Genomic DNA, 12,974 nt, shown 5'->3' with positions numbered 1-12,974 from the left:
ATATTGGTCGGACTAGGCATCAAATCTGGGTCCTACTGGTTGGCACTGCGCACCGCTAACCACTCGGCCACCCGACATTTTTACCTTTTCGCACATTTTGGTTCCTCGTAGTCTTTGCTGACTGTCCAATTCATTTCTATGTAAAAATTCAATCATATAGCCTGTAATTGCCTTATTTTGACCCTTGCCTTTGATTCACCAAACTCGGGGCCTGAAGTTTTTATTATACAATATTATGACTTATTCATATCTAAAACATATTTTCTGTATGCTATTTGATTAGTCATCTAACATCCCTATCTCACTTTAACATCATCTATTCTACAAGCACACTGTGCTATTCTACATTCTGTCCGACCGCAATTGAATTAAATACAAGCCCCAACGGATGCTTAATTGAAAACGGAACCAAAGCAACCGAGAATTATATATGTACACACACGACTAGAGCGCGCTATTTTAAATCAGCTTGTCGACTAAAAGCTGTTCACACACACACATCAACAAAAATCACACAAAGTACCAGTTACTCGCCACAATAACAAACATTGCGGTAATGTAGAACAAATGCAGTGCTTAGCTTATCAGCGACCCCCTGGTGAGACTTTTTAATAACACAAATACTGTGTGTTGACATCGACAGGCCAAGCATATAGAAAATATTTATAAGCGAAAAAGAGACAACAATAATAGAGACAGTAGCCAGCGAAAATCTGCATGTGAAAGAGTAATGCTTTAATCCATCAAAAAATAAATCAGCTATGCCTACTTGAATTGGGAAATTATTTTGACTATCAACAGTTGGGCGCAACATGTAGTCATCGGCGCATGTTGTGACCGCCACAAAATATCGAATATCAGTCGGTAGAGTGACATCGACGCGTATGCGTCGTTGACTCGGCGTGCCAAGTCGGTTTTTTAAATTCGCACTGAGCTTGGAAAGTGTCCAAAAAAAAAAATTTCTAAATATATATATAAAAAGGAATTCTTATTTTAAATTCTGTCGAAGAGAAACACGCGCGGATAACACATCGTCGCGGCGGTAAATAGGTGCGTGTCATACGCCCCCTCGAGTCGCGCGAGCGCACTCTTACTCGGGGGGCGGCAGCCATAGTAAAGAACTTGTTGTGAACATTTCTTAATATTACAGAACACAGTGAANTAACACATCGTCGCGGCGGTAAATAGGTGCGTGTCATACGCCCCCTCGAGTCGCGCGAGCGCACTCTTACTCGGGGGGCGGCAGCCATAGTAAAGAACTTGTGAACATCTTAATATTACAGAACACAGTGAAAAAAAACACATTTATTTAATTCCGTTACGGACTATGAAATTTCTTTTTCTATTTGTTTGCGCAATCGCCGCCTTACACGCTCACTACAACGGCCATGCGGCACAACTACGTCGCGTCTGGATGCAGGATCACTGCCAACAGGGCATCTGCACGGGCATCGAAATCGGACGCAACGACTATGTCATTCTGTCGCAGATGCCCATAGCTAAGCAGCTAATGCTTACCTTCCTCAATTCCAGCATCGCCAAGATACCGCACCTAATGTTTGACACCTTTCCCGACTTGCAGGTGCTGCGCATGGAAAACTGCTCGGTGGAAACGTTCGAAAAGCCACAATTCGAGGGGGCCAGCAATCTGATGAGTCTCTTTCTGGGCCACAATCTGCTGCGCGACATACCGAAGAACATCTTCCTCGGCGCCGATAACCTAAACACGCTGCACATGAACCACAATCAGCTACGCCTGTTGCACAATTCCAGCTTTCATGCGCTCAAAGAGCTGCGCGAACTCTCGCTCGCCGACAATCAGCTGGAGCAGCTGCCGCTTGGCGTATTCACGCCGCTGCGCAAACTTTTAGACCTCAATTTGGGCGGCAATCGTTTGGCTGCGTTTCCGCGTGGCATTTTTGATCGCAACTTTAACTTGACGCGCATCAATTTGTCGCGCAATCGCTTCGTGGCCTTCGAATCGGAGCTCTTCAAGCTGCAGCCGCGCATCAAGCTGCTGGATCTCTCCGGCAACGAGCTGCAGGAACTCACGCTCAACTTTGCCGTTCTGGAGAGCGTGCATGCCAACAACTGCGACATGCGCAAGCTCACCGTCTACGGCTACATCTACGAATTGGAGCTGCGCAACAATTCGCTGCGCGAGCTGCCACACATACCGCACGAGGCCAACGTGACTAGTCTGGATTTGTCGCTCAACCCGCTCGGTACGCTGCAAGGCAATCCGCTGCGGCGCTACACCGGGTTACAGCGACTCAACTTGAGTGCCACTGGCATGCACGAAGTGCCCGAGGACGTGTTCAAGAAGCAGACACAACTAAAGCTGCTGNCAACTGCGACATGCGCAAGCTCACCGTCTACGGCTACATCTACGAATTGGAGCTGCGCAACAATTCGCTGCGCGAGCTGCCACACATACCGCACGCGGCCAACGTGACTAGTCTGGATTTGTCGCTCAACCCGCTCGGTACGCTGCAAGGCAATCCGCTGCGGCGCTACACCGGGTTGCAGCGACTCAACTTGAGTGCCACTGGCATGCACGAGGTGCCCGAGGACGTGTTCAAGAAGCAGACACAACTAAAGCTGCTCNCAGCTGCCGCTTGGCGTATTCACGCCGCTGCGCAAACTTTTAGACCTCAATTTGGGCGGCAATCGTTTGGCTGCGTTTCCGCGTGGCATTTTTGATCGCAACTTTAACTTGACGCGCATCAATTTGTCGCGCAATCGCTTCGTGGCCTTCGAATCGGAGCTCTTCAAGCTGCAGCCGCGCATCAAGCTGCTGGATCTCTCCGGCAACGAGCTGCAGGAACTCACGCTCAACTTTGCCGTTCTGGAGAGCGTGCATGCCAACAACTGCGACATGCGCAAGCTCACCGTCTACGGCTACATCTACGAATTGGAGCTGCGCAACAATTCGCTGCGCGAGCTGCCACACATACCGCACGCGGCCAACGTGACTAGTCTGGATTTGTCGCTCAACCCGCTCGGTACGCTGCAAGGCAATCCGCTGCGGCGCTACACCGGGTTGCAGCGACTCAACTTGAGTGCCACTGGCATGCACGAGGTGCCCGAGGACGTGTTCAAGAAGCAGACACAACTAAAGCTGCTGGACATTTCGGCTAACTCGCTGTACAACCTCAAGTTTGCGCTCTTCAGCAATTTGAAATCACTGCAGTATTTCTACTTCCAGCAGAATAACTGGAACTGCGACTTCCTGCAGCTGTTGATGAATTCGTTTGTAAAGAAGCGCGATATCTCCTTCATGGAGGATGCAACCGAGCCGGAGTTGGTCGACGATTACGTGGATGGTGTGGCGTGTTGGTATGAGAGCAACAAGCCGGCGTCAAAGAAGTGCTCCGGCGAAGGACTCTCGGAGGCCGCCTTGGAGCTGGCCATTGTGCGCAACGACATCAAATCCTTCATGGAGGTGGTGGAGAAGAAATTCGTCAAAGTCTACCGCATGCTAGACGAGCTGAAGATGCGCTTGTAGCGCCGACGAGGGCAGCGTGATTGCCTGCAGGAAATCACCCGACAATGGACCATTTGGCTTGAACTTTTGTTATTCTTACTGGCTTACGTTTTGATTTTAATCGCATTATTGTTTATTTAATCGCATTTAATGGAATATTCAAAATACATAAGTGTAACACGATTATCGTTTGTCGCGCAAGATTTTCACAATGACCATATTTAATCGCAATTTATAATAACATAAACTATATACGTATTTTAATCGCATTTAATCGCATTTAACCGCATTTAATCACCAATACTTGCATTCCAAAAATGACAAGGTTTTAACAATTTACGAAATAAGTGGCAGAAAATTATACAAATAAGTTTATGTTTCAATAAGTAACAGTATAAAAATCGATGCAATAAAAGTCTAGGTTAAANCGCCGATAACCTAAACACGCTGCACATGAACCACAATCAGCTGCGCACGTTGCACAATTCCAGCTTTCATGCGCTCAAAGAGCTGCGCGAACTCTCGCTCGCCGACAATCAGCTGGAGCAGCTGCCGCTTGGCGTATTCACGCCGCTGCGCAAACTTTTAGACCTCAATTTGGGCGGCAATCGTTTGGCTGCGTTTCCGCGTGGCATTTTCGATCGCAACTTTAACTTGACGCGCATCAATTTGTCGCGCAATCGCTTCGTGGCCTTCGAATCGGAGCTCTTCAAGCTGCAGCCGCGCATCAAGCTGCTGGATCTCTCCGGCAACGAGCTGCAGGAACTCACGCTCAACTTTGCCGTTCTGGAGAGCGTGCATGCCAACAACTGCGACATGCGCAAGCTCACCGTCTACGGCTACATCTACGAATTGGAGCTGCGCAACAATTCGCTGCGCGAGCTGCCACACATACCGCACGCGGCCAACGTGACTAGTCTGGATTTGTCGCTCAACCCGCTCGGTACGCTGCAAGGCAATCCGCTGCGGCGCTACACCGGGTTGCAGCGACTCAACTTGAGTGCCACTGGCATGCACGAGGTGCCCGAGGACGTGTTCAAGAAGCAGACACAACTAAAGCTGCTGGACATTTCGGCTAACTCGCTGTACAACCTCAAGTTTGCGCTCTTCAGCAATTTGAAATCACTGCAGTATTTCTACTTCCAGCAGAATAACTGGAACTGCGACTTCCTGCAGCTGTTGATGAATTCGTTTGTGAAGAAACGCGATATCTCCTTCATGGAGGATGCAACCGAGCCGGAGTTGGTCGACGATTACGTGGATGGTGTGGCGTGTTGGTATGAGAGCAACAAGCCGGCGTCAAAGAAGTGCTCCGGCGAAGGACTCTCGGAGGCCGCCTTGGAGCTGGCCATTGTGCGCAACGACATCAAATCCTTCATGGAGGTGGTGGAGAAGAAATTCGTCAAAGTCTACCGCATGCTAGACGAGCTGAAGATGCGCTTGTAGCGCCGACGAGGGCAGCGTGATTGCCTGCAGGAAATCACCCGACAATGGACCATTTGGCTTGAACTTTTGTTATTCTTACTGGCTTACGTTTTGATTTTAATCGCATTATTGTTTATTTAATCGCATTTAATGGAATATTCAAAATACATAAGTGTAACACGATTATCGTTTGTCGCGCAAGATTTTCACAATGACCATATTTAATCGCAATTTATAATAACATAAACTATATACGTATTTTAATCGCATTTAATCGCATTTAACCGCATTTAATCACCAATACTTGCATTCCAAAAATGACAAGGTTTTAACAATTTACGAAATAAGTGGCAGAAAATTATACAAATAAGTTTATGTTTCAATAAGTAACAGTATAAAAATCGATGCAATAAAAGTCTAGGTTAAAAATTCGGGGGCGTTTTATTTTCACTAACTATGGGAGAGTACCATAAAGACGGCGCTAATTGCAAGTTTCGTCTCTCAAGCCTTTATGGTCGTCAACTTTCTGAGCTTTAGAATTATAAATAACTCGGAATAATACAGCAAGGGCTTTTTAACCGACTTCAAAAAAAGTATGAGGTTATCAATTCGTCGGAATATTTTCATTTTATGTGTGTTGCCGAATGACTATAGGCAATGCGAAACAAAAAAAAAACAATTCGCAATTTTCGCAACCTCAAATTCGAATTTAGCGGCTCGAAATATATGTCGGTAGGTGGGTCTTGTTGAAAGCACACATCACATTTTTTTATGTGCCGGTGCTATAACTTAGATAACTGAATAGGACTAACTATAACTAAGTTTTGTTGACAGGATATTTTTTTTATAAATTATTTTTGGTCTTATTTTTTGCGGTTTTGCTGGTGGCTATCTCACTCCATCAGCTTTAGGTTGAGCTTTCATCATCTACTTATTTAACTTTATAAGTATTTATTAAGTCAGAGTAATAACGATTTTACAAAGGAGCCTCATTTCCTATTTCGTTGCCTTCTATACCCTTGTGGATTTTATAACATTGAGAACAACGCCATCATAGACTCCTTGAGAGGCATTGATTTTGACGATGGTAACAAAATCATTCAGTCAACAAATGGGATCAAACTCTATAACTCACCATGTGAACAGAGGCACAGCATAGGGCGGTGGGCTCTCAGCGCTGCTATGGGCAATAGCGCTGAACGGTATTCTGCTAGAACCCAATAGAGGGGCGTCAAAGTTTTAGCGTACGCGGATAATGTTGTAATAACGAAATATTTACTTTAAATAATCCTGGAAAGGCTACACGCTTGGGCTACGAGAGGCTGTCTAAATGTGAACTCAGCCAAGATAGAACTTTTCCTATTCACAAATAGAAACAAAATACCACAATTCAAACTGCCGTCGCTAGACGGAAAGACACTCACATTATCATACAGCACTTCGGAGTTGTGCTGGACACTTACCTTAATTGGAAAATCTGTATCGAATATCGTAGGCAGACCTTTACTACACTCGAAAGAGAAACTTCAGCAGAAAACTGGGGACTTATACTAAATTCCCCGGGCACGTAATTCGCTCTCCCATTCGTAATTGGCTCTCCAATTACCCTTCGAATTACGTAATTCGCCATACAAAATTTTGAGAGCGTATTACCTCACTTGTAGGTAATTCAGGCCCAATTACCATGCGAATTACGAACAAATCGCTGCCGTCTCTAATTTTAATCGGAATTTTATAGAACTTAGCTGCCAGAGCAAGAGAGAATAGAAGGAATCAAAAAACAAATAAAGGAAGGAAATTAAGGAAAACACAATGAATTGTCAAATTGAATTAGGAATGAGTCGTGTAAACGGGGTAATTCACCAAGGTAATTCTGAAGCGAACTACGTAATTGGCAGTGCTCGTGGGGACAAAGTATAAAATCTAATCTTGTGATGTGGATGTCTACCGCTGCCATAAGACCAATCCTAACATACGGTGCTTTGAAGCATACAAAGACCACCAAGCTCAGGAGTAACTGGTGCGGTAAGACCCTGCCCGACGGAAGCGCTAGATGCTACCCTCAACCTTATTCCTATCGATCTTGAGCTGAAAGAAGTGGCTATGAAATCGACGTTCAGACTCCTGGGGGACTAGGCACTTCGGACATGGGTTGATCATTAATTTAATGCAATTAAGTAGGCTGACAGACTGTACAGTTTGTGGTGTTGGAGCGGGAGACTATTATTACCTAAGCTTATTAGAGAAATCAAAACGGTACTGTGCTCAGTGTGTCAGCCAAATACCGTCTCTCTTTCGTCTGGGTTTCAGGACATAGGAACATAGGAGCAATCAGCAGGCTTATAAATTGGCGAAGGCGGGTGCCGGTTTGGATGAATACGGATCGAAGGCACTAGGCTGCCCTCTTGGGATAATCCAAATAGCGAGATAACTTTGGACTTGTTTCAACTGGCTATAAACAGATGGTCAGCTATAAGCGGCCTATAAGATATCGTGAAAACTATGACCTGACTACAACTAAACGAAGACCTTCCACCTGCCTATCAGTTCAAGGCCGGAGGTGTTCACAGTAGTTGAAACCATTACGGGGCACTGGCCCTAGGCAAACACGCCACAAAAATCGGACTTCCCATAATAGGATTTGCGACAGCTGTTAGCTAGAATATAGCGAAAATAGTGTTCAACATTTTCTTTACCATTTTAGAACCTTCCACTAGGTGTCATTTCCTTGCGCGGTCACTCTTTCTAAATTTTTGCACGTAACATTCTTTTCGAATTAAGTAAAACAAGTTGTCATACGTGTAGTCTGTGCTACGTGCGCTTCATTTACCGATTGAGCTATTCTCGCAGCTAGGCAAGTTTCTTCGCATGTTGGTCGCTGGGCAGCAGACAGGATTATTCCTACTAGGGCAGTCGTTGTAGTACACAGTGCCACAAGAAGCTGAACTTTCTCCATTAGACCATAGTGTAAAAGCTTTTTGCTGGCGTTACTGAACTTTTTCTTTCTTTCTTGAAAATTTACCATCTGCATAATATTACTCCACGTGATCCATTTAATAGTTGGATTACCTATATTGACTTTTTTCTTCATATTTGGAGTAACTCGTTGGCTGAGTGGAAGATCGACCAATCTCGGCAGCCAGTTCAAAAATGCCTTATCTCAGAAAGTTTTTCAACAACGCCTTATTTCAGAATTTCGTTGAAGAACTCCCAATTTAGGAATTTGATTGAAAACCATCCGATCTCAGAATTCGGTTCAAGAGCGCCCTATCTCAGCTGCTAATTCAAAAATGCCCTTAATACTAAGTATATGTACGTCGAATATTTTCATCTAAGTGAAAGAGTAATATAAAGGCAGAACTCAAGTCAGTTGATCTACTACTACAGTTTCTAATAAGAGGTATCACCTGGACGATTCTATTAAAAGAGTCGATGTCCAAAACTGCCCGATAAGCTAAGGCTAGGTGATTAATATCTTTTCGCAAAAGTTCGTCGGCAAGGAGTATTAGTTGAGGATAAGAAAGCTTTAACCTTGGTAGGCAATCAAAATAGTTAAACTACGCAATATTTATATATTTTATGGCATTCATGTAAAACACTCTTCCGACTTAACTGCTTGAAAGTACTTTACTGCAACCACATTTGCACTTCGGCTCCATTAAACTACAACAATCTTATAAAATTTGTATGCCATTAACCTCAAAAGTGTCTATAAATCAAATTGGGTCTCAAAATCACTTCTATTTATGACATTCATTCATCATACATAATCAAGCAAACTTTTCACTCTGCTCTGCCTATAGAAATATAGTAGGTAAGTAAGTAGATATACTCAGCAGCGCTTATTTAAGCAAGTAAATTATTATCAATGGAATTTGTTCGCAAATTCGCATTTATGCAAATTTCAAAAACATTTTTTGCAACACGCGAACAACACAAAATTCCCAAATGGCCGCCCAAACTGACATAGTCACGCCGAAAGGGTGAGTCATTCATAACTCGGCCATTTGTGGTTTCATCCAGCTGTTCGACAGCGAAACCCATATAACGGCGAACTAAAATACTAGTCTACATACATATATGGCGATTACTCAAGCCATTAAGAAATTAGCATAATTTTTAAACTGCAATAAATATACAATTTAATGTAGAGCGAACGAGGGGAGGAGGGGGGTCGGTTTATTCATTCATTCATTCATTCACTCAAAAGTAAATTTCAATGGAAATTCTACGCCAAGAGGAAGTGTATGTATAAAAAGTTTTTCATGTGCCGGAATACATGGCGAAATATTTATGTTCGAATGAATGCCTGAATACATATCAGTTGCATCATGAATGAAGATTTATTTATGTTGCATTAAATTTAGTCACTTTGACTATGTCATTGCTCCCCTCGGGTACAGTACGAAAACTTTTTCTGTGGGTTAATATGTAAAAACAAACAAAAAATTAAAAAATTGTTTGTAGATAGCTACATACATACATATGTATGTATGTGTTTGCTGTGATTTTGTCGCCACGCTATGCTCGTAAATTTCAACCGAAAAGCGTTACGTTATGTGCAACGAACAGCAACAAAAATTTGTTTTATGTCACATTAATTTACGTAAAAGCTTTTCAAGCGCTACATACATACATATATACATCCATTAGTACATATTTATTTGTTTGCTATGTTGCTTTTGTTTTTGCCATTTGACTAATTAAATCTAGTCATGTGGTTGTTTTGGTTTCCTTTGCATTACAGCAACATAACTTAATTGAAGAAGCGCATACGAAAGAATAAAAAGGTTCATGTTTGCATGGAATCTATGCATTTCTTGATACATTTATTTGTAGATATGTATGTATGTACATTAGGCATATGACTATATTAAGATATTATTGTCGGTCACTGTGAAGAGTAGTTAATCCCAAATTACCGTGCTTCCTAGGCACCGACGATATACACAGTCAGCGTCAAAAGTGTGAATACCCTCAGGTTTCTTTATTTACATATAGATATTTTCCATACTAAATTTTTCTTATTTTTTGTCTAAAAATGTCATTCATGCAACAGCAATAGCGAGCAGAATAAATTGTTTCAATTTCATATAGAATTCGGGAAAATTCAAGAAATACCAAAAAAAATGTTCATCAAAATTTTGAACTTTTCAATTCCATTTCTTAGAAAAAATTTTAGTATGCAGTTTTGTAAATTTTACTATAGTGAGATGCCAGTTTCTAGTCTCTTAAAACTACCGTTGATTTTTTTAATCTCTATTTTTTGTCGAGGGTGTTGCGCATTTTCTTCCATATAAAAATATATTTTGTTCATGCGATTTTAAAACAGGAATCACACGATCTGTACATTTGTACAGATTTATATATTCTCTCAGTTGCAGAGAGGTGTTGTTTACAAAGTTGTTATTGATCTGAACTCATTATCGGCAAAAGTTTCTAGATAACACCACTCTGTGGCTGCCAAATGTGCAATTGCCAATTGTACAAATCGTGTTGAAAATTTTTTGAAATTTTTTTGGTATTGCTTGAATTTTCTCGAGTTCTATATGAAATTAAAAAATTTTATTCTGCTGGTTTTTTCTGTTGAATGAACTATATTTTGATAAAAAAAAATTAAAAAATTTGGTATGGAAAATATTTATAAAGTTAAACGTCAAAACGGCAGGGTATTCATATTTTTGACGCTGACTGTACATACCCACCTACGGGTAGAGAATGAGGAGGGATGAAAAACCAACAAAAATAATGTTTTTTGTCAAAAATTGGTACAGAAAGGTCACGCAGAACCCCAAGAAAGAATATATGGTACGGTACCATTTGGCTTTGGCATCTCCAATTTTTTTCATAATTTTTTATATTATAGCATAAATTGAGAAAGGCAAGGTCTCCCTGATTTTTACAATTTTTTATTTTTCCTTTGTTCTATTGTTTTAAATGCCCATAACGCTGCAAAAACAATTTCAAGAAAAAAATAAATATTGATTAATTTTTACTTAAAAAACAACAGTACGCCGGTTATACGCGATAGCACGAAGGAAAATGAAAATTTAATGTTCTCGGAAAATTTACGTAATGAAATTTTTTTATTTTTTTTTTTTCGTAGCTTACTTAGCACCTAATACCTACTCAAATCGCTAATTAGTTTTTTAAGCGCAGCTCTGTGGAATTAGTCATAGTAATATAGTCATATAGGCCGATGCATATGTGTGTACATTGGGGTGGACCAAAAAAAGGTAAGGTCAGAATGCTCTCGCCCCTTCGATTTTTCTTTGAAATCAGAAAATATTTAGAGGTGGCTGAAAGCGCTCAAAGTTTTCCATGTATTTTATATGGAGGGAAAAAAACTTTTTTGTATAAATGGTATAGAATTCTTTAAAATTGGTATTTTGCAATCAGAAAATTCTGTTTCACTTAAGGAGACCTCCAGTAACAATACTCAATTGTTTATTAACCATTTTTTAATATCAACTATTTTTTAGGTACCCCAAAAACCCAAAATTGCAATTAGGGGGCCCATAAAAAATCGTTAGTATTAAAAAATTTGTAAGTAAATAATTGATTTTCCCGATCAAAAAAACATTAATTTTCAACTTAGTCAATCATTTAAACATTTAATTGTTCAGTTATTTAATCCCTTAATGATGTAGTCATTTCCTACTGGGCAATCGCGTAGACGCACCTCAAATTCTTCAAGCCACCTTTATAAATGAATATATATATATATATCAGGCAAGGAGTAGCACTTAAACTTTTTACAACACATTATTATTACATACTAACTTCTGTATGTTCCGATATACAAACATTGCTTACCAAGCCTGGCTAGGAGTTGACTTGGCACGCACACAACAACGAAAGCAATGCACCTACAAAAATAAGCACTTTGTTTTTATATGCGTGTCATTACAATTTATATATATAGTTCATCATAATAATGTATATGCATAATTCTCTGCGTAAACAATTTAAGTGCTAGGCGTATACATAAATGAAAATGTACTTATATTGTACACACAAGTTGTTGAGACAGCATGCGACGCCAGCTTGTGAAAGTTTGCCAAACGCTAGCAACAGTTAAGAGCAACAATTAACAGCTACTCCGCCCCTTCTTTTGAATGCTTCCCCCGCATTTCTCCATTCATTTGTTTATTTTTCTTCTTTGTGGCGACGCTGTTGTTCTTGTTTTCTATTTTCAGTTAAGTTTTCACATTTATTTGCAAATATGTATTTTCTTAAATGCTCCACTTTGGGTGCGCTCATGTGTGCCGCAGCGTATAGATTTATGCGTGTGTGTGTGTGTGTGTGTGTGCTAACTGCAAACACATACGCACAATTACCGCGTGACACACAAACCCATTCACATAGAAATGTGTCGCATTTACCAAGTGCACTTATTTCCATAAGTATCTATATATTTGCACAGATATTTATATTTGCTTATTATAGCAATCGTGCACATTTATGTATGTACATAAATACAAAAATGTACAATAAGTATGTTGGTAGTATTTTTATATATTCCTACTACGTTTTTATACATATGTATGTAGATATGTATAACTAGGAATATGCATTTCCCCCTGCTGATTTACGTAAGTGTCCCCTTAATTTCGCACCACTCATTCACAGCTGTGCTGCTTCACTCGTCAGCAGCTTGTAAATTTTCTGTAACATACTTACCGGCACCTGTCAAACACTTCAGAAATGCGCCACTAAAATATATCATCTCTAGCACTCGAAAACATTTGCTGCAGTAATTTCTCTCGAAAAATTATTGCTACCGCGTGGATAGCTATTAAAGCCCTCAGCTTAAAAACCAGCAATTATGTAAATCATAATTTTGACAGTCAAATGTTTATGATCGGCAAGGGAAATGGGAAAAGCAAAGTTTTTAATATGTATACTGTCAAAGTCCTGCTTGACTGAATTTTGAAATTTGTATCCTTGATTTATTTTACAATACTAATGGAAATTATAACAAAACATCAGAATCGAAATTAGTGTAAACAGGCAAAAGATATCAATTAATTTTTTTAGTGCAAAATGCAGAAAACGTAAC

The 12,974-nt window shown here is 40.7% G+C and overlaps 2 protein-coding genes across 3 annotated transcripts; both read left to right on the top strand.

The window, feature by feature from the left end:
• The first annotated feature begins 813 nt into the window (after positions 1-813).
• On the top strand, positions 814-3,694 carry LOC108372006 (carboxypeptidase N subunit 2-like). Of its 2 annotated transcripts, none has more exons than XM_017627637.1 (3): positions 814-1,161; positions 1,293-1,828; positions 2,609-3,694. In XM_017627637.1, the coding sequence occupies exons 2-3, from the start codon at positions 1,328-1,330 to the stop codon at positions 3,506-3,508; spliced, it is 1,401 nt and encodes a 466-aa protein (XP_017483126.1). In that variant the 5' UTR covers positions 814-1,161; positions 1,293-1,327; the 3' UTR covers positions 3,509-3,694. The 2 variants fall into 2 exon arrangements, with proteins under 2 accessions (XP_017483126.1, XP_017483127.1); XM_017627638.1 differs by having other exon boundaries at positions 1,293-2,077; positions 2,855-3,694.
• A 219-nt stretch (positions 3,695-3,913) lies between these two features.
• On the top strand, positions 3,914-5,341 carry LOC108372005 (carboxypeptidase N subunit 2-like; the record flags this gene model as incomplete). The annotated part of the gene is made up of 1 exon (XM_017627636.1): positions 3,914-5,341. A coding segment is annotated over one exon (1,020 nt), but the record flags the coding sequence as incomplete, so codon positions are not given.
• Positions 5,342-12,974: the final 7,633 nt, after the last annotated feature.

The sequence above is a fragment of the Rhagoletis zephyria genome, unplaced genomic scaffold (genome assembly GCF_001687245.7).
Source record: "Rhagoletis zephyria isolate East Lansing unplaced genomic scaffold, Rhagoletis_zephyria_1.1 Rzeph_scaffold_05359, whole genome shotgun sequence".
Lineage (NCBI taxonomy): Eukaryota > Metazoa > Arthropoda > Insecta > Diptera > Tephritidae > Rhagoletis > Rhagoletis zephyria.
This window is presented reverse-complemented; position numbering and strand designations above follow the sequence as displayed.

Coding starts and splice junctions, on each gene's coding strand:
- LOC108372006 (XM_017627638.1), top strand. CDS start 1,328: ATGAAATTTCTTTTTCTATTTGTTTGCGCAATCGCCGCCTTACACGCT. Junction 2,078..2,854: donor ACTTTGCCGTTCTGGAGAGC/GTGCATGCCAAC, acceptor GCCGTTCTGGAG/AGCGTGCATGCCAACAACTG.